We start from the raw sequence: 21,655 nt of genomic DNA, 5'->3' as shown, positions 1-21,655 counted from the left end.
ATTAAAAGACAAGTGATTGGAATTTATTTCATTATATTTCTAAGTATGAGTTGTACATTTTACTTTTATCTATTTACTATTGACAATAGAAACCAAGATAACGTTCTGCTATGAAGACAGAAAAAGGCACAGGTAGAAGAAACAATTTCAATATATTTCTTAATAATAATAAATAAATAAGTACCCAAAACTCTAGTAAAATTCAATGAGAGTAGGATATAGTTTCAAATGCTATTTGAAATATATTTGAATCTAAAAATGGTCATTGAATTTTTCAATGAATTTTGAGCATAATCAACAATATTCACCTAAAAATATTGAATATGAACTATTCTAAAGAGAGACTAAAATATCACAGACACCTAAACGAATGGACTGTTAACAGGAAATAATTTCGTAATTTAAAAGGAAATTAAGAAATGCTAATATTGAAGTGAATGTTGAATAATATAATTATTTGTGAATGTTATTTAATTTGAATAGATCAGTTTAACATCGTTTTTCAATATTATATGAATAAGAATCCAAACACTACCAGATGTTACATATATTTTACTTAAATGAAGATAATTGTCATTAATTTATTGAACCTATATACCTATTAATTTGACTTGAGACAGTTGTTAGTACTTCTATCAGAAAAAGCATATGGAAGGCGAAGTTGAGATTGTCTATTTAGAATTGTTTCCCTTTATTATTCTTTTAACTTGTGTATTCTACTTTCGAACAATCAGTTTAAATCGAGAACCCTGTAAATTCCAGATTAGTTCTAAGGGAACGATTCCTTTCGAATATAATTTATGGGGACATTTTTGAAATACACATGAATTAAAAGGTGAAAATAATACTTTCAACATCAATGACCTCATTGAAAAATACTAGGATTATATTATAAAAAAAAGTAGTTAGTCCTAACCCGAGATATCATTAAAGGATCATTTTTGAGAGTAATTTACTCTACTTTCATTCTATCTAATAGTATACTTTAAAATCTAATTCAATGTTTGATTTTTTTCTTTATAATCTATACCATAACATAAATAACATGTTGTGCTTCGATATGAGGTGTTTTAGTTCTGTTGACTTTCAAACATTTTAATTATTGGAGATTGATAAAGAAGCAGAACTTAATAAACTTTTCTATATTCCACAAACGAAGGAAAACGTTTATGAAAATTAATTTTTTTTAAAATAAATTGTGTAAACTTTTACAAAGATATTTTCTATTTTATTATTTATGATGAAACATTGCTAACAAGTAACAAAATGGGTTATATCAAAGTATGTTTTCATCAAGATGACATAATATTAAATGGTCAGAATCACGCATTTTGACTTCTGTTTTAACCTTGTCTAAACAAATAACATTGTTTCAAAATGAATAATTGTGTTTTTACCGTAACTGATTTTTTGTTGTTTTCAGTGGATTTTTTATTTCCTCTATTCACTTATTTGTTATCTGATATTATAAAGCTTTCAAAAGTTTTACTCAATGTAATAATTATTATATTGTGAACTTTAAAAGAAGATGAGGACACGTGATTCAAAAAGTAACTGAGGTAAAGGGTTTTTTGAAATTTTTTCGGGACTTGTGAAGTCATTTTAATTTCTATTGAAAATGTGAATTAAATATACCCCATTTGTTCATTATGCATGTGTTTTATTTCAAGTGGAGTTATTATGGTCTCAAAAGAAATTAACCGGCCGAATTAATCCCTATTTGAGATTTAAAAAAAATTATTTTATTGAATAGGTACTCTTTCATATTAAAAGGTACGGTGTGCTCACCACTTGATTTCTTCTGTGATAACTGAAAAAAAGTTTATAATAAGCAAATAAGCAACTTATTCAACTACTACAGAAAATGCACTTAGTTATTATTTTTTCTCTAGTTGCAAGATTACTCTGTGGGCTACATTGATACGAAAATATGAAAAGAAGTGTACTACAAAACAAAAAACCAGCTTATTTATCAAAATATATCTTTTAGCCAGCCCACTGATGCTTTTCGTAATGATTGTACCTAAAAATCCATATCAACTTGTCTGATGTTTATTCAAACAATTCTAGTTATTCGAATAACATCAGGTTGATTTGAACATCATAGATAATGATCATTGCGAATAGATATCTAAAATATTATTCAAAACCTTGCTGAGGTCGATATAAGAAGGGGTCGTTTTTTATACGACAATTTGAAGAACGATAAACTGAGGTATTGATGTCTCAATGACTAAGAAATTGGTTTATCAAAAAAATCATTTTGATTTTTTTTATAAATACTTCTCAATTGCTTCTGAAGAACGGTTTTTTTCTTACTAGTATCAGTTAACAATATCTTGCAACAAAATATCTCACTAATATAGTTTAGGTATATTTGATTTTTATATTATTTCATAATTTTTAATCTTTGTGAACTGGTATTAATTTGAAAGACGTTTCAACTTAATTTTCAGCTACATTAAAAAGAAGAAATCAATTTATAATTAAAACTTGAATATTAATGAAGAAATGATAAATATTAGTCAATTTATGCACACGATGTAATCAATAAAACTAGAGAAATCAAATCACTAGTCATTTGTTTACGGTGAACAAATACAATAAAATGTTAGTAAAAATATCTAGGAATATACATGTACGAACAATTTTGTGTCAACTAAAAATTATATAAATGTATTTCTCACAAAAACGTACTTGAAATAAAATATTCAGGTCTGTAAAAGAATGCATGACATGATATATCTCTAGATCGCTCATTGTATTCCATGTTACATCATTTTATTGCCGATATCAAGATATTTCTTATTTATAGTTCAGATACATATAGGTACTTAACAAAAAACACAAATTCTTATTTGAGATATACAATAATCAATATAGATAAAAATCAGTGTAGTTTTGTCATATGGTAATACCAGCATCATTTTTTATGAATTTCAGGCAACAAGAGTCCATCTATTGAATGTACCCAGTAGTTTTTACATACTACTTATTCTAAATCTGGTGCTGATGACGAAAGTTTATCGAGTGTTTGACTGGTTTCTCAATACTTTTGGCATTTCGTACATTTACCTTAATTGAAATGTATGAGAATACGAACTGTTCTTCGATCACTCAACTCTGGAAATTGCTATAACCAATCTTTCAATATAAAAGTGTGCGCTGATATATAAAAAAATGCTGTAATTTTTTGTCTTCATACCAACCAACATATGGTTCAGTTTTCAAATTCTCAAAACAATTTTGACATATTCAAAATAAATTAAATATACTTGTTATTAATCTTTTGCTATGAAAATATATAATATAATACTGAACAAGGTGATGCAAACAAATTTAACCAGCATATTATCTGCTGTAATACGGTTTTGTACAGTTCAGTTTTGATATGATTTTCCTAAAATAGAAGGATTTACCTGTAACGTTCATAAGGAAAATATAAGCATATAACGAGATTTATTTGATCAAATGTTAGTATATATGAAATTTTAAATTGATGTAGTATTAAAAATTCCAATATATAACACTACGTTGCAAAATGTATATAGTAGTTTCACTACTTATATTTGTTGAAGAAAATACTTCGTGTGAGTGTCACCGAAAGGAAATTTGGTTGGAGGGCTTTGTTATGATAATATCGTTAAAGATGTCTCTATGTGCATTACCTGCAGAGTCTCCCTCTATTTTATGAGGAACAACTTGGAACTAACTTTCAAAAATATTCAATATCATGCGACGAAATCCGAAACTAAAAAATATATTTCATAGTAAATTCAAGTTATGCTTTGTTTGATGAACCCATTTTGCTTCTGAACCGAGATTTTCATCAAAATTTCACTTTGAATTATTTTATTATGTGGAGGTAGGTCTTATGAACTATCAGAGCCCTCCACATTTTTAAATTATGTTACATGTCAAAAAACACCTGAATATTTTTTCTGCGCTCTCTATCATACGGTTTGAAAGTCAACAAACTATGACAATTACTTGCATAGATACAAAACAATTGATTGAGTTCTTTTGAGAATTCACTTATTTATGACAGACTCAGAGCAATAGTCTTCACTTATTTTTTAGGTGAGATTTTTAGTAAATTCAATGGGATAACTTTCATTAGTAAGATATATGTTTTTATGTAATGTACTCGATACATCAATAAAATATACATTCATCTAATGATTTATCTGTTTGACATTGATATACTTTATTTTGACTATATACTTTGCTTCTCATGCATAGTTTTAAAATACAATTCACGACTACTTCGAAAACAACATGAATTTTTCTACGATTGCTTTTTGAATTCGGCATTTGTTCATACCATAGTTTTTCGATATCACCTGTAGTATTTTCAATGGATTATTCCTGAATTCAGTTGAAATAATTATTGAAAATTACGATTACTTATAACTAACATTGAATACACTAAATTATATTCACAATTCCTATGGTTCAATATCCAATAGTTTGTTCAACAATGTATAAAATACTAAACAGTCACTACAGATATGTAAAAATAAATATAATCCTAGGAAACATTTTTACAGATATTTACATGTACAAAAATATATCTACTTACTAACATTATCATTGTCTTTTGTGTCAACTCCATGCTGTTGGCCTTTTTCAACATCGTTACCATTATTTTTCGTTATGTGTGAGATATCGATTTGAATTTCCGCAACATCCGAGTTTCGTTTGTCTGTTGAAATTCGTTGACCTTTTCCTATGCTCTGCGCAAATTCTAGACTTCGAGGAATGGTTAACAGAAAGGGTGTCTCTTCTCCCACATCCATTGACGGCTGTTTTTGGAAAAGATGTTTGGTGCTTCCATACATTTTTTGAAACAATTTTCCTTCCTGAGGAACCACCAACTGCATATTACTCTGTTCGTTATTAGTTTTCTTCGGTTTGTTGTCTTCTTTTTGCTTCTTTGGCACTGTTTCTGTGGATGGAGAAATTGTCACAATTTCGTCCAAATTCACCTGCTTGTGATTTTTTTCGAAGCGTTCTGGTACTGTTTCTTGAATACTATAAATATCTGATAGCGATTCGTCGATATTTTTAATATCGTCCAAATTAGTTGTCATTAAGATAGGTTGATGACTATGTAGAGTTTGACGTCTTGTTTGGGATGGTTGTTGTTCTAAAATGATTCTTGTCCCCGGAGGATTGTAAATGAAGTTAGATGGCAGTGAGAGAACCTGAAAAAATATGGGAATTGATAATATCAACAAATTGATGGATGTAGCCGTTACTACGTGGTAGGAGATCATAATGAAAAGAGAAATGAAAATTTCTATGTTTTTTACCACTTTTAATTGTAACTAACGTTAGATATACAGGGTGTCCCTGGACTTCCTCTTTTCCTCTCGGGAATGTATAGATGGGGTCAAAATATCACCAGTACTTCATATAACTTTTTTTCCTAAAAGTCTTCGTAACCAAGTTACGGGCCCTCGAAGTTACAAAATGAAAAATGTTTTTCTTTGATAACTTTTCAAGTGAATATTCAAAATCATCCAAATTTTGGTAATTGACTAAACAAATGAATTCCGTCGATGAGCTTTCATGCAGGAGTCAGTTGTTTTGCTACAAAGTCAGGAACGGACTACCCCCGATGGTCCACATCCCAAAACTTTGAAATGACAGATATTTTTCAATATTTTTCAACAAAATAAGGTTACTTGGACAATTTTATGAATAAAAGTACTCGTGTGGAAAGTCGATCGGAGCAACGAGTCTTGATAAAAATGTAGTTCTACTCGACGACATCAAACCCGCTCGTCCACCATTATTTGAAATGAATAATTATCAAAGCAGAAATAATAATGATAACGTTAATTCAACAACATTTATAACAGGAATAATACAAAGTATGCTAAAATGAAGTCGTAAACAAAAAGTACAGTACCTATATGGAAGTTTAGGTCACAATTGTGATAGCAGATATTTTTTCAAAAGAAATATCAAGTTCTGTAGATTCGTGGTGTTTTTAAACTAACAAGCTACTCTACTATGAAATATCGAATTCATTCCATATTTTGTATGTACATAATACGTGTGGAATAATCACGTTTCGTGTTGATCAGTTATCTGCATCTCATGAAACTCAACATTCGAATGTTTCAAATTCTTCTTCACAGCTAAACTGTTGAGGAGTTTCACTGATAATTATAATTTTATGGGAGAAATTCTTTAACACGAATCTAAATTTAGCTGAAAAAACGCACATCGGAAAAAATATTTACTATACTAATAAAAAGCAAACGAATGAACTACAAAAAAGGCTGCACATGATCAGGTGAAAAATATCCAGGGAATAATTATGTTCCATTTCTTTCACAGATGTTGACAAAAAAACCTTTCAGAAAGTTTTGATAAAAAATGAGAAACTGGAATGCGATTTTGTTTTGTTGAGTGGTGCGTTGTCATATGACTATCATTGTATTGTCAATATTCTATAGGATATTTTGAATTTTTTTGATATGGCCGAACAGTTTACATTCAATGAATATGCAGATATGCATGTATTTTATGGACGAGCATTTTGTAATGCTGCAGAAGCTCGTCGTCTGTATTCCGAGCATTTTCCCAATCGAACGGTACCGTCAAGAGAAACATTCGAGCGTGTCGATCGCAGCTTGAGGGAGACAGGTATGTAATAATTGATAATTAATTTGAGCACGTTGTTTTATTTCGATATTATTGTAGGTACAGTTTTGCCAAAACGAGGTGGTGAGGGCGCTCCTAGGACTGTACGTACCGTTGTATTGGAGGAAAATATTTTGGAAGCCGTCGCTGATGATCCTTCAATGAGCATCAGAAGATTTTCCAGCACTACTGGAATATGCCAATTGGTTCATGGATAGGCAAAGAGAGGATATGACTTTTATTAATCGAGTTTTATTCACTGATGAAGCAGGTTTCAGTAGAGATGGAGTTATCAACTCTCATAATCTCCATATATGGGCCGAAGAAAATCCCCATGGGATATTGCAAACCAAACACCAACGGAAATTCAACGTGAATGTTTGGGCTGGTATCATAGGAAACCATCGTATAGGACCATTCGTTCTACAGGACCGATTGAATGGAGAACGTTATTTGGAGTTCATTCAGATTTGAATGGACTTTTGGAACATGTTCCATTGCAAACCCGAAGAGATATGTGGTTTATGCATGATGGCGCTCCTCCTCATTTTAGTTTGACTGTGCGTGACCATCTGAACCATATTTTCCACAATAGATGGATTGGTAGAGGTGGGCCATATTCATGGCCATCGCGGTCTCCGGATTTAAATCCATTGGATTTCTTTCTGTGGGGGCATCTAAAAAGCCTTGTTTACGCTACACCTATTCACACAAGAGATGCTTTGTTGAATAGAATAACATTACATTGTGAAGCCATACGAAACGACCCTGGAATGCTATTTCAAGTACAGAAAGGGTGTCTTCGCAGACTAAGAAAATGTATAGAGAGAGAAGGTGGTCATATCGAGCAGTTTCTGTAGCGGAATTTTCATTTCTGTTTGCTCTTGAGGCTCTTGAGTTTCGTTAGTTAAACGTGTTTGCATTATAAAAATTCGTTATGAACATTTTACCTATCATTTCCATTTTCCTTAAAAACTAATATTTTCGAATAATGGTAGACATCTCAGGATAAATGTTGTTGAATTAACGTTATCATTATTATTTCTGCTTTGATAATTATTCATTTCAAATAATGGTGGACGAGCGGGTTTGATTTCGTCGAGTGAAACTACATTTTTATCAAGACTCGTTGCTCCGATCGACTTTCCACACGAGTACTTTTATTCATAAAATTGTCCAAGTAACCTTAATTTGTTGAAAAATATTGAAAAATATCTGTCATTTCAAAGTTTTGGGGTGTGGACCATCGGGGGTAGTCCGTTCCTGACTTTGTAGCAAAACAACTGACTCCTGCATGAAAGCTCATCGACGGAATTCATTTGTTTAGTCAATTACCAAAATTTGGATGATTTTGAATATTCACTTGAAAAGTTATCAAAGAAAAACATTTTTCATTTTGTAACTTCGAGGGCCCGTTACTTGGTAACGAAGGATTTTAGGAAAAAAAGTTATATGAAGTACTGGTGATATTTTGACCCCATCTATACATTTCCGAGAGGAAAAGAGGAAGTCCAGGGACACCCTGTATAGGGGCATACAAGATAAATGAAGTAATTCAGAACCATCCATTCTCTTTATCAAACAGTAGAGAAACCGGCATAATAAAAACTATACAACAAAAAAAAGAAATAATGATCTTGGTTTCACGAAAGCTGATAAATCGAATGCCATAGTTATTCTTGAACGAGAAGCATATGTTCAGAAAATTGAGTCAGTCATTCGAGGTGAAAACCTTACTGTCATCAAGATAGACCCGACGAAAAATAGTCAAAATGAATTGAAAAATTTCCTCTTAGATACTGAAATCATTTTCACGGAATCAGAGAAACGGAGAATCACCAACATGAACCCCTCTTGCCCTAAACTGTATGGCCTGATAAAAACACATAAAGAGGATAACCCCATAAGACCGGTAGTTTCGTATGTAAATAGTCCGGTAAGAGAACTAGGAATACATCTTAACAAGTTGTTCAAAAATATTACCAATTTCGTCCCACCTCACAGCATTAAAAATTCACTGACTAGTAGAAAACATAAGGAACCAAACCACGCCACATAATTCAATTTTAGTTTCATTCGATGTAAAGAGTATGTTCTCCAACATACCGTACAACGAGTGTAAGCCCCTAATTTTAGACATATTAGATCAAGCCAAAGTAGACCATATCACTTCCTTTGAAGTTTCAACAGCTTTCGATGTGTGCCTGAATCAGAGCTACCTATAGTTCAAGAACAAATTCTATAAACAGGATTCAGGTTTACCAATGGTCTCACCCCTTAGTCCACTTTTAGCAGACATATTTATGAACAACTTGGAGACCACTATAGTAAACTCCGACCTGGGTAAAAAACATATTCATTTTTGGTACAGATACGTAGACGATATTCTTGCCTCTTTCAGAGGTTCTACACGACAGCTGAACCAATTTATGACATTCATGAACAATCTCAATAGCAACATTCAGTTCACACTCGAAACAGAGATAGAGAAACAGATACATTTCTTAGACCTGGCCATTACACACAATCAGAATAAATTCGAGTTCAATGTTTTCAGAAAACCTAGCTATACAGATATCACCATCCCAAGTGATTCTTTCCATCCAGACAGTCATAAATTAGCAACCTAACACTCAATGTTGCACAGAGCATTCGCACTGCCTTTGTCTGCAGACAATCTAGCTAGGGAAATTGATACAATTACACAGATAGGTCATAATAATGGTTTCAACGCAGATACTATCCAGAAGTTAGTCAGGAAACAAAGCCGGACATTCACTCACAGATTAATATATCCTCATGTCAAACAACCAGAAATCAAGAAATGGGTAACGCTAACATATTTTGGAAAAAGAACAGAAATAATAGCAGGTTTCTTCAGAAAAAACAATGTGGAAGTATCATTCAGACCACATGTCAGGTTATCTCATTTCCTTTTCAATGCCAAAGATAAGGTCGACAAGTTGGAAAAATCTGGAGTTTATAAGCTTAAGTGTCGGGAGTGTAATAGTGTTTATGTGGGACAATGCGGACGAAATTTCCAAAAACGGTATGCTGAACATGAAAGGTCCTTCAGACTAGGAAAAAATGATTCGACGTTTTCAAACCATTCCTTGGCATGCAACCACAAGTTTCCGAATCTGAACGATACGGAAATTCTGCACTATGCAAGGAAGGGTTGCAAACTATTATTTAGAAACCTTGAAAATTTACAAGCATAAAGATTGCGGGTGCAACCTGTTAAATGATCAAATCGATAAAATTTACTCTCCGTTTTTTAAATTGGCATATCCGCATTGTGAACTGTAAATTCAGGTACTCAGTGGTACTGAATGGTATATATTGGCGAATGTAATTACAATTGAAAGTGGTAAAAAACATAGAAAAGAGATAATATCAACGTTTACTGAATTGAAACGAGTGGTCAGAAAAACCATGCAGATACGATATAGGAAGATTTATGTAGATATATTTCCTCACCTTAGTTAATGGCTTTTGTTGCCTCTGGCATTCCTGGTCAAGTTGTAGAGCCAAACAGAGTTCTCGCCTTTCATCTATTTCTTGCTTTTCTGCGAATTCTCTTTCTAACTGAGCATCCATATCTTGTTCGTCTTCCAAATGTTTGTGGGATTCTTCTAAATGTTTCATCAACACCTGAAACACCAGAAGGTTCAACAAATGACACATTATTTGGACTGAGAGAAACTTACCGCCACAACAACGTTGACCAGTACAAATTGAGCCATCAATACGAATATGACGAAAAAAATTGGGGCTATGATAGGGGAGATACAGCAATTCTTGATGCAGTCGTCACTGTGATCGCAGTTTTCGTCATCTAAAGTGTCTTTCATTATTCCATTCCAGTTATCTCCTGTTGCCACTCTAAATAATGTAAGGAAGGCCATTCCAAAATTTTCAAAGTGGGCGTGCTCACCCAAACCTGAGAAAAACAAATCAATAGAAGACATTTGAGTAAAAAAAATTAAATTACGCGTACCTTGACATTGTGTTATGTTACAATCTAACCTGCCGAAGAGCTCCACACCCAAGGCGGCAAAAATGAAAAATAGTAGGAAAAATAGAAGCCCCAAATTACCAACTTGAGGTAAAGCTTGCATCACAGTATCCAAAAGGGCCCTAATTCCTTTAGCCATTTTCAGTAACTTCAGTACTCTTGCTATCCTCATGACTCGCAGCACCTGAAAATGTATGTAAAAACTTTCAATGGAGTTTGAAAATTTGAAGAATTCTAAAATACTGAGTAAAATATGAAAACTAATATGAAAAGATCTTGGAGAGAACGGTGTCAAGTCAGTAAGTAGAATTGGCCTCTCAGTATATACCATCACTATTTTACTATCCGTTTTGAAATGATATAAACATGAACGAAGAATATACCAACAGGAACAGGAATCACACGTTAAAAGGTAATACCTCGTTAGTCCTTAGCTCGCACAAGTTTCTCATCTTCGACAGCTGATTAACGGAAAAACAGACAGATTTTATTTAATAATAATAATAATTCGTCTTTATTATCTCCAATAGTAAGTCAGTATACAATAACATTTTTATTACAGGGATATTAAAGGCGAAGATCGGTTTATCTTCATCTAAGAGCAATAAAAATAAACTGTTCTTCCACTTAACGAATAACACTATTCATGAAGATAATTCAAATTTCCAAATTATAGTCTCTATTTCCAATACGCGTTTCATTACATAGTAGTTTCGTTGGACCACTGAGACAAGCATTGCTAAGCACGTGCAATGGCCACGTCTTATAGTCTATAAGGAAAAAACCGGCGTTTTTATAATCTACTAGACGCCAAATATGGCAACCAGAAGTTAAAACTCATGGTTTCTTTTGCTTCATCGGTACAGATGTCAATAAAATGACAACCTCTAACCCAAGTCCTATTGAGAACATGTAATGGCCAGTTTGTCCGGACTTCACAGAACCAATTTCATCATGTCTTACATCATGTCTGTGAAGAAAAAAAACAATGTTTTCGGAATTGAGCAGACACCTAATATGCAACGAGAAAACGCTCCAAGTACCCATATTTGCGAATGCCTCATGATGAATCTAAGAACTGTTTTATTTATTTCGTAGTCATTATCATCATAACATTAAGACTACTAATTCAAATATACCGGGTGTCAACGAATCTATTAGACAAGTCATAATTTCTAGACTATTAGGAGAATTGAAATGAGATTTGGTATAGTTGAATGGTATGTGGAGAGGAATGTTTTCACATATTTTTCACTTTCCGTTCACTTCCGGTTTCAGCGGAAATGGCTCCGGTTCTGAATTTTTAAATGGAACACCCTGTATATTGTAACATTTTTGGATTTCTGAGACAATTCTGGATCAGAAACTGACATTTCCGGAAGTTTTTCAGCCTACTTGATTTTTTCAGAGTCACTTTTAAAATTGCATCTAGGTGGCCATGATCGGACGTAAACTAATCTATGGACCTCAGGTGATATCAGAAAATTGCAATAGCGGAGTTTTAGTGACTAGTGTGTTGAATATGAATGAGACAAGTTTACAAAATAACATTTTCGTGTCTAACTATTATTTTTCAAATGGCGACCATTTTTTGACAAGCAATTTCCGAAAAAAGGATTTTTTGACGAATCTAACGTTACTAATTTATTTGCGATTGGATCAACAAATTTAACAAATTTAACTAATAATTTCAGCGATGCACTTAGATTTTTTGCAATATCCTAAGTTCTTGAAAATTCCACTATAGTAAATTTGTGCATCCCTCCTTGTTCAAGACACATTTCAGCTCGTTCAATTGTTTCTCTCAACACGTTTTGTAACATTTGAGGCGATATACTTCTAAATGCCTGTTGAATCCTTTCTTCTAAGATTTCGAGAGTGGCTGGGGCTGTTGCATAGTAGACCCTTTCTTTTACATATCCCCAAATGAAGAAATCTAACACAGTCAGATCCGGTGAGCGGGCAGGCCACCGTACTGGACCGTTGGTTGCAATAACTCTATTATTAAAATGCTCTATTAAAAAATCAAGTACGTCTCTGCTATTATGGGGTGGTGCTCCATCTTGCTGGAAGTAAATTTGCCGTAAAACTTCTAAAGGCATATCATTAAGATGATCCTCGATTTTATTTTGAAGAAAACCCAAGTATCTAACCCTTGTTAACTGACCTTGAAACAATATTGGACCAATTATTCTGTTTCCAACGATACCAGCCCAGACATTGACGCCAAACCTTTCTTGAAAATTGCCCTCTCTCATTGCATGTTAATTTTGTTGGGCCCAGTACCGACAATTCTGCTTATTAAACATGCCATTATTTGTAAAACGTGATTCGTCGGAAAATAGAATGAAGTTGATAAAATTTGGGTTAACTCTATGATTTTGAAGCAACCAATCACAAAATACTACTCTTCTATTGCCGTCGTCAGCATACAAATGTTGATGTAACTGATATTTAAATGCTCGATATCCGTGCTTTTTCAGTATTTTTCTTGCTGATTCGTGACTTATCTGCATTTCTCTACTAATTTCTCTTAAAGAAACCGTTTTGTCAACTTCTACCATAGCAAGAACGTTAATCTCAGTCTCCTCATTTATGACAAAACCTCTGTTCTGCGTCTCGATTTCCCTCTTGCCTAAAACGACTCTCAACATAGGGAAAATACTGATGAGATGGGTGTTGCCGATTGGTATATCTCTGAGCATACAACTCAGCAGCTTTCCTTGAATTTCTGTGGCATTCTCCAAACAATAACAACATATCCACTTTTTCACTTTGAGTATACATTATTTCGACGGAAAATTAAACTAAAATTAACGAAAATCAAGAGAAACTTCTACTTTCTGCTCATAAAGCTTATGTCACTGTCATAACCTAGGTGAGCGTTTTGTTCTCCAAAGTGGACTTGATGGAAATAACCGCAAAATATTATGCATCATTCCTATCCATGGCACCCTTGACAAAAGTAAATGAATTTGTATCGAGTATTTTCCTCAGTAATATTTAATTCATGTTCTTATTTGTAATCCAATCGCAAATAAATTAGTATCGTTAGATTTGTCAAAAAATCCTTTTTTCGGAAAGTGCTTGTCAAAAAATGGTCGCCATTTGAAAAATAATAGTTAGACACGAAAATGTTATTTTGTAAACTTGTCTCATTCATATTCAACACACTAGTCACTAAAACTCCGCTATTGCAATTTTCTGATATCACCTGAGGTCCATAGATTAGTTTACGTCCGATCATGGCCACCTAGATGCAATTTTAAAAGTGACTCTGAAAAAATCAAGTAGGCTGAAAAACTTCCGGAAATATCAGTTTCTGATCCAGAATTGTCTCAGAAATCCAAAAATGTTACAATATACAGGGTGTTCCATTTAAAAATTCAGAACCGGAGCCATTTCCGCTGAAACCGGAAGTGACCGGAAAGTGAAAAATATGTGAAAACTCTCCTCTCCACATACCATTTATCTGTACCAAATCTCGTTTTGATACACCTAATAGTCTAGAAGTTATGACTTGTCTAATAGATTCGTTGACACCCGGTATACATTTTGTCCGATTAGGATGGAATTGGAAAGCAAACAATTTTTACAACGGTTTGACTAGTGAATCAAAAATAATCAATTTTGCAATGGGATATTGTATAGGGACTCCCAATAGGGAATTCCAAACTTTGACAATGAATAACTGCCATCTTGTTGAAGGTACATCTGTCAAATTAGTTGTCATATATTCAGTCGGTTTTGCCAAATCACCACGGATGGATATAGCATTCAACAACACGTGTAAATATTATTATTTTTTTTACCAAAACGGGTGTTCTGTTCGGGCAACGTACCGCGCGCTTCGTCCATTTTAAGGTCACCATAATCTTTCTACCGAGAGGACTATTCGTAATGTGTTGGATAAATTTGAGTCCACTGATCCAGTAAACGATCGTCCCACATCCGTACGTCGACGACACACAAGAGATCTGCCGAAAACATCACCGTTGTCTGTGAGAGTGGGCCGGAGAATCCGATGCAGTCGATTTTGCGTCACTCACAAGAACTCGGCCTATCGCAGACCACAACTTGGCGAATTTTGCGTTGAAACTTGGGCCTGCACCGTACACAATTCAACTGACCCAGGAACTGAAAGTCAACGACCGTAGATATCGACGTGTGTTCGCTGAATGGGCTCTAGAACAGTTGGCAAATGACCCTAATTTTCATCGAAAATTCATCTTCAGCAATGAGGTCCATTTCTGCATGAATAGGTACGCGAACAAACAAAATTGTTGAATTTAGGACGAAACCAATCCACATGAGATCCAAGAGCGTCCAATGAATCCGAAAAAGTATTTGTTTGGTGTGGATTTTGGGCTGACGGCATCATCGGTCCATATTTCTTTGAAAACGACGTCAACCACTGTCAATGGCGAGCACTATAGGTCGCTGATTACTAACTTCTGGCCTGAATTGGATGTTCCGGACACCAACGACATATGGTGTCAACAGAACGGCGCTACGTGCCACACGGTTCATGCCACATTGGATATTTTGCACGTGCGATTTGAGGGTATGGGTATCTCACTTGGTGATGTGAACTGGCCACCGAGATGGTGCGATTTGACCCCGTTAGACTTTTTCTCGTCGAAGGTGTGTGCGAATAAGCCACAAACCACAGCGGTCCTCAAAGCCATGCCATCGGTCAAATTCAGCCTGATTCATGCGTCAGAGTCATGAAAAATTGGACGTTTCGGATGCGCTCCATCCAGATAAGCCGCCGCAGAGATTTGAACGATGTTATATTCCATACATAATGGCATCAATAAGTCTTTCAAACGAATACAAAAATTCGATGATATCTCACACATACTTTGTTTTATTTAAATTTAAAGATAGGAAGCATTTAATGAAATACCCTTTACCTTTATGCATTGGAATAGGTACCCAACCTGAAATTTTCTAATAAAAATCATACACACGTCATACAGTCTTTATTCTAATAATATTATAACGTAATACTCACCCTAATAATAGTGGGATTAATAGGAATGATTTTCAAATCCTGTACGATTTCTTCAATAACGATTCCAACAACTGACAATATTACAATAGCAACATCCAAGAGGTTCCATTTATCCTTCATATACACCTTGAGACCAAGTGCAATGAGTTTCATGGTACTCTCAAGTATGAACACGGCGGTGAAAAAATAGTTAAAAATCCTCAGTCCGTATTCCCAGTAATTTGGCATGTGATACCGTTCCGTGGCCATAGTTATAACGTTCAACCCTATGACGAGGGCTATAGCTAAATCGAAATATTTTGACGTCACGATTTTGTGAATGTCTAATCTCCAGGGGGCATAGTTGATGTAGTAAGGAGGTTCATTCATTTCTAAAAAAAACGATAAAAATTATAGATGGATAATGTACTAAAAAGTCCCATGAAATGTCTGTGATGTGTTACGAGTATCAAATCAAATTTATTAATTTGAAGACCACAAGTGGTATAAGACATGTCAAAAATTTGGATTATAGAGACAAAAAGCAAAATTACAGAGTAAAAAGTTAAATGTTATAATGATAAGTACAAATACAGACAGAGTAGGTAGACTACAATTTAAATATCAGGATAAAATATGCATTTACATACAGAGTACGACAGAATATACTATCAGTGCTTTATGTAGGGTAGGGCGGGGCTGGTTGAGCAATTTTTCACTTGAACGGATATAGATCCTTAATGATAAGTCTCAATGAGTTCTTAAGTGGCTTGATGGATTCGTAATTTATCCCTTATCAAAAGTGTCCCTAGTAATTCTTTTGTAAGAAGTCGAATTTAAGAGCTACAGCTATTTATATGCAGGAAGTCAAGTATGCTCAATGTAAGTTGAGCAAGGGTATGGGGCAAATTGAGCACTGAGAATGTCTACCAAAACATGGGTTCAATGTTGACTAGAGATGAAGTAAAATATGTGTTTGACAATCAGCTCTTTATTTATCGTCTTTTAGTGACAGAACAACAACATTTAATAGTAATTTTGAACAATTAACCAAAACTAGAATCAACAAATCATAAACGTATCTCAAAATTTACTTCAGCATTAGATTCAGTTTTTCAATTTAAAATCAGACTTATATGTTTATATTATTATTCATATAGTTTATATCTTAAAAAAATATTAATTAGATCTTTGGAAATTAATGATCATTGTCACTGCTGCAATTGACAAAAATGAAAGTAAGTTTATATAGTCATAGTGACAGAACAACAAAACTTAAAGTAATTTTCTTTGGATAATTAACTGAAAATATAATGAACAAAACATAAACGTATCTTGAGACTAACTTCAGGATTAAATTCAATCTTTTTGTTTCAAATCAGACTTGAATATCATAAAAAAATAAATTAAGAAGATCTTAACAACTTAATCGTCGTTGTCACTATTGCTACTACTAAAAAATTATTTCAAAGTATAGAATGCACCCTCAATTGGTACTTTTTTCAGTGACTACTTGAATCTGAAATAGGTAGGTTCATCTGTGATGTTTTGGGAAATTTTATTAAAAATTGGAATTCCGATGCTATTATTACAGGAATGTTTTGCGCTAGGTTCAATCTGTTGACGAGTATTCAGCAAATGCTGATTCCTGGTGGAACAACCGTGAATGTCATTGCGACAGAGTAAAGTATTTATATGTTTGTAAATGTAACAAGCAGTTTCCAATATGTAAAGAGAAATAAGGGGTTATACTTGTAGCTTTCTAAAAAGAGGTCTACTAGATTCTGTTTGGGGTTTCCGAAACATGGCACGAATGCACTTTTTCTGTGTAATGAAGAGACGTTTGGCAGCAGGTGATTGTCCCTATACTATGATTCCGTATGCCAGTACAGTACAACACGAATTTCTTTTTTTTTCGATTGGAACTAGTTTATTTGCCGAGAGGAAACGTCCTTAGGAGTCTCCATAGCGAATTTGAAAGGTCTTTGAAAAATTTTATTTTTTGGTCCATTCAAGGAAGAATTTTTTTGAACATTTTCAGGTCTACGATGGAAAATAGATTTACTCGAAAATTTGCACAGATATACATCTGGATGGGCAGAATTCAAAACGCAACCAGTTTTATATTTATCATTCATTGCGTGAAAAAAAACTTTTTCGTCGACCTCTATGAAAATTATATTTTACGTACTAATTTCCGAATGAAAAATCTTCGAAATCAATACTTTCATGAACTGGCGCCAGGAACGTAATGCCGGGAATCTCTCAGGAAGCGTTCTTCTGGCCTATTTTTCGAGAGAAGCTCAGCAATAATTATAAGTCATGTGATCAATACATCCCATGCCAAAATCTATATTACCCATAAAGAAAACGTTGCGATATCCGTTGACATTTCCGAAATTTATTGCATTTTTGAAAAAAAAAGGCGTTGAGTATAAAGCAGAAAAAAATCTAGAGTTTTCAGTCAGTCACAGCACTTAGGCCATATGTGATTCATTGTACATCCTCCCAAGGAGTTGTCCTCCTAGGTCATGGTCCATCCTGTCCTTTTCAGGAAGGTGGGCATGTCTCTGGGAGATATCTCCTTTATATGGGCAGGTGTAGGCCAAGACTCGCCGAACACACACTCTCTTATTGACGATAACTCCGGACATTCGCATAGGACAAATCTTGCATAGAGGTGTGTCCACTAGTACCATATTGTGGAGGTGTTTCCTTAGTTGACAGTGGCCAGTCAGAAATCCTACTGTTAAGCGTAGATTTTTCCTAGTAATCGCCAGATATTTCTTCGGCGCCAGCTTCCTAGGGTCGCCAAGGGTGATCCTGATTGCATCCTTTGATCTCATCTCTTTAGGGATTGAGCACGGGTGTGACGTTTGGCTAGTTGTCGAAGTCATCAGGCCGTAGGTGCCACTGGGTCCTAAAATTCTTAGTCCAGCCGCCTCCTTGGCTAAAGAGTCGGCAATGCGATTAACTTTACTCTTCAGGATAATGTTATTATCTACCGAGGCTTTGGCTAAATTTTGGTGGCACTCTAATACTAGGCCTGACGTAACACGTCTGTTCAAGGCTAATAGGGCTTGTCTGCTATCAGTGCAGATTATTGTTATGTTTTTGTCAGAAATTCCTTTCTTGGTCATTTCTTTTAGGGCGACTGAGATACCAGCCAGTTCTGTTTGAACCACGTTGGTATTTTTTTCATTTCCCACTTAATCCTTAGGCTTAGTGATCTGGAGTACACTCCTGATCCTGAGCCTTCCTTGGTTTTTGAGCCGTCTGTATATATGCTTATAATAATAATAATAAATATGCTTTATTGTCCAAAGTGAAACTCTTATTGACAAAGCTTTGGTGAAATTTGCTTTTTTGAGAAAGAAAAAACATCTAGAGTCCTACCATAAAAATAAAAAATTAAAATTTTGAACGTCACATTTACTGAAAAACATTGGATATATGCAATATAAATGCAATATAAACAAAATAACATACCTACACGAATATATAAACATATATATGCATATATACAAACACACACATATACACATACAAACACAAAAATAATTTGTAAAATGCCAAAATAATGTATAAAAAAACTATATGTATAAAATATAAAATATGATTAAAAGGTATCGTCATAAAATTCTTGCAAACTATAATAGGGCAACTCATTAAGAAAATCCTTTGTTGATTTTCGAAATTCATTATAGTTTACTACGCATTTCAGGTGGTTAGGAAGATGATTATACATACATCTTGAGACCATTATACAATATAGAATTTTCAATTAAAGTAGTATGGGAAGATTTAAATTTAGGGTCTGGCGTGTGGTGTAATGAGAGACAATTGAGGGAAGTTCTGTTCTATGTTTATGCACCAAACAAACTGTTCCTGGAATGAATAATATTGTGATAATACAGTGATAATATTTTGTTTGCTACAAACAAAGGCCTACAAGAATCTTGCCGCCTGGCTCCACAGATAAATCTTAATGACCTTTTCTGCAGAATAAAAATCGACTCGAGTCGAGTTTGACTACTTACCCCCCAGAAATGCCATATCTTGGATGTGATTGTACTAATGAATAATCGACAGTTTTAGCTGCAGTTAGTCCTAGTTCATTAGAAGTTATTTTCACAGCATAACATCCAGATGAAAGTTTTTTGTTAAGTGATAGCATGTGGTTCTCAAACTCCAATTTATTATCAATTAATAACCCAAGAAATTTGTTGCATGACATGTTCTCAATCACATTCGAATTCGAAGCTAGAGGAATATTATCGAGAATACAATTAAAGGATAAAACTTTGGTTTTTGAGACATTGAAAGCTAATAAATTTGTCTTGCACCAACCTGAGAGTTTGTAAATATCAGAGCAGATGGCATTATATAGATCATTAGTTGGTTTTGCGCCATAATATAGTAGTGTCGTCGGCAAATAAAATAAATTTGCCCTCTATATCGATGGTAGTCAAGTCGTTGATATAGAGTAGAAATAGGGTAGGTCCGAGTACTGAGCCTTGTGGTACTCCGTTAGATATGTCAGAAACATCAGATACTGTTGTATATTTAATCATTTGACTTCTACTCGATACATAAGATGCAAACCATTTATGAGATAAATGTTTCCTAAGCAGAATCTCGTGATTAACACAGTCAAATGCTTTAGAGAAATCGCAAAAGACTGCTGCTGTGATTTCCCGTCTATTAATGTTACTATACACTTAATATAAAAATGAAAATATGGCATCATGAGTATTTTTGGTTGACTGAAATCCAAATTGTTAAGAGCTTATTATATTATCGAAGTTCAACGTTCTGTTAAACGTATTTTTACCAGTTTTTCAATAATTTTTGCTGACGATGGAATAAGTGAAATTGGGCGATAGTTTGAAGAATTCTCTTGATCACCACCTTTGTAAAGACGGATTACAATCGACGTTTTTAAGAACGAGGTAAACGAACCCGTTAGAAATAAATTTTTGATTGGCTTCGCCAATGCATTTAGAGCAGTAAAAGAAAGATTTTCAAAGATTTTCATCAATAATTCGTCGTTTCCAAATGCTGTTTTATTTTTAAATGAAGCGATTGTTGCCTGTGATTCGCAAACTTCAGTAGGGTAAAGAATTAGTTTCTCGTAAGAAATTACATTGCGTAATTTCTCAAGGGGATCATACGGTGAGTCAGATTTATTGGTCAAAGTGGCATTTGTAGAATCGAAACGAACGAAACCTATCTTTTGCACAAGATAAAAATATTAATAATTTTATTATTATAGCTCCGTTTCATTATTGGAACTGCTGGAGCTTGTCCAAGAGACGAACTACGACCAAAGATTTTGTTCATCAAAGCGACATGCTTGTAATTACCAAAAGACGAGTTTTTACAGTTACAGATGAAATTTGCGATGAGGTGAATCGTTTAGAAATATTTCGGCGATACGCCAATTTAAGAAAAATTATTGTAATAGTATATTTTCAGTCGATTTTAAATTGGGAAAGTGTACAGTGCACACAACTCGACGCCCAATTCGTTTAATTTTCGGATGGTAATTTGTGGAACGTGCTGACGGGCGTTGTCGTAGAGCAGGATCGGACCTCTTCTGTTGACCAGTGTCAGCTACGCTGATGCAATTTTCGGTACTTTTAGTCAAATTTCTCATAGTAGGACTTTACTGTGATAGTTTGGCCCGCTTGCAGAAAGTTATAGTAAATCACACCAGCCGCTGACCACCTTTCAGTAACCATGGTCTATTTTTGGCTCATCGGTGTCCAACCATTGTCCTGAACGTCTTCTGTTGTTGCAGATTATCAACTTTTCACCACACTTGACAATCCGATCCACAAAAGGATCGCTTTAGTTGCGCAAATCAAAGAACAGACCTAGACACGTGACAATTTCTGTTGATCGTTAAAATTGTGGGGCACCCACTTTTCGAGCTTATTGACCTCTCCAGTACGTTTTGAACCATCAAAAACCGCATGGAA

General features: G+C 34.2%; 1 protein-coding gene across 4 annotated transcripts in view; it reads right to left on the bottom strand.

Annotated features, from left to right (window-relative positions):
• Positions 1-13: 13 nt before the first annotated feature.
• Positions 14-21,655, bottom strand: part of LOC111504603 (voltage-dependent T-type calcium channel subunit alpha-1G) — a 639,024-nt gene continuing 617,382 nt past the window's right edge. For all 4 annotated transcript variants that reach the window (XM_074179901.1, XM_074179899.1, XM_074179902.1 and 1 more), the window contains 5 exons: positions 15,693-16,063; positions 10,658-10,859; positions 10,368-10,600; positions 10,138-10,311; positions 14-5,207 (listed from right to left, as the gene is read on the bottom strand). In XM_074179901.1, the coding sequence (XP_074036002.1) occupies positions 4,575-5,207; positions 10,138-10,311; positions 10,368-10,600; positions 10,658-10,859; positions 15,693-16,063 (1,613 nt within the window). In that variant the 3' untranslated portion in view covers positions 14-4,574. The remainder of the gene's footprint in view (positions 5,208-10,137; positions 10,312-10,367; positions 10,601-10,657; positions 10,860-15,692; positions 16,064-21,655) is intronic.

The sequence above is a fragment of the Leptinotarsa decemlineata genome, unplaced genomic scaffold (genome assembly GCF_025532065.1).
Source record: "Leptinotarsa decemlineata unplaced genomic scaffold, Ldec_3_MD MMD2_tig00026282_RagTag_RagTag, whole genome shotgun sequence".
NCBI lineage: Eukaryota > Metazoa > Arthropoda > Insecta > Coleoptera > Chrysomelidae > Leptinotarsa > Leptinotarsa decemlineata.
The sequence above is the reverse complement of the archived record's forward strand: the minus strand, read 5'-3'. Positions and strand labels throughout refer to the sequence as shown.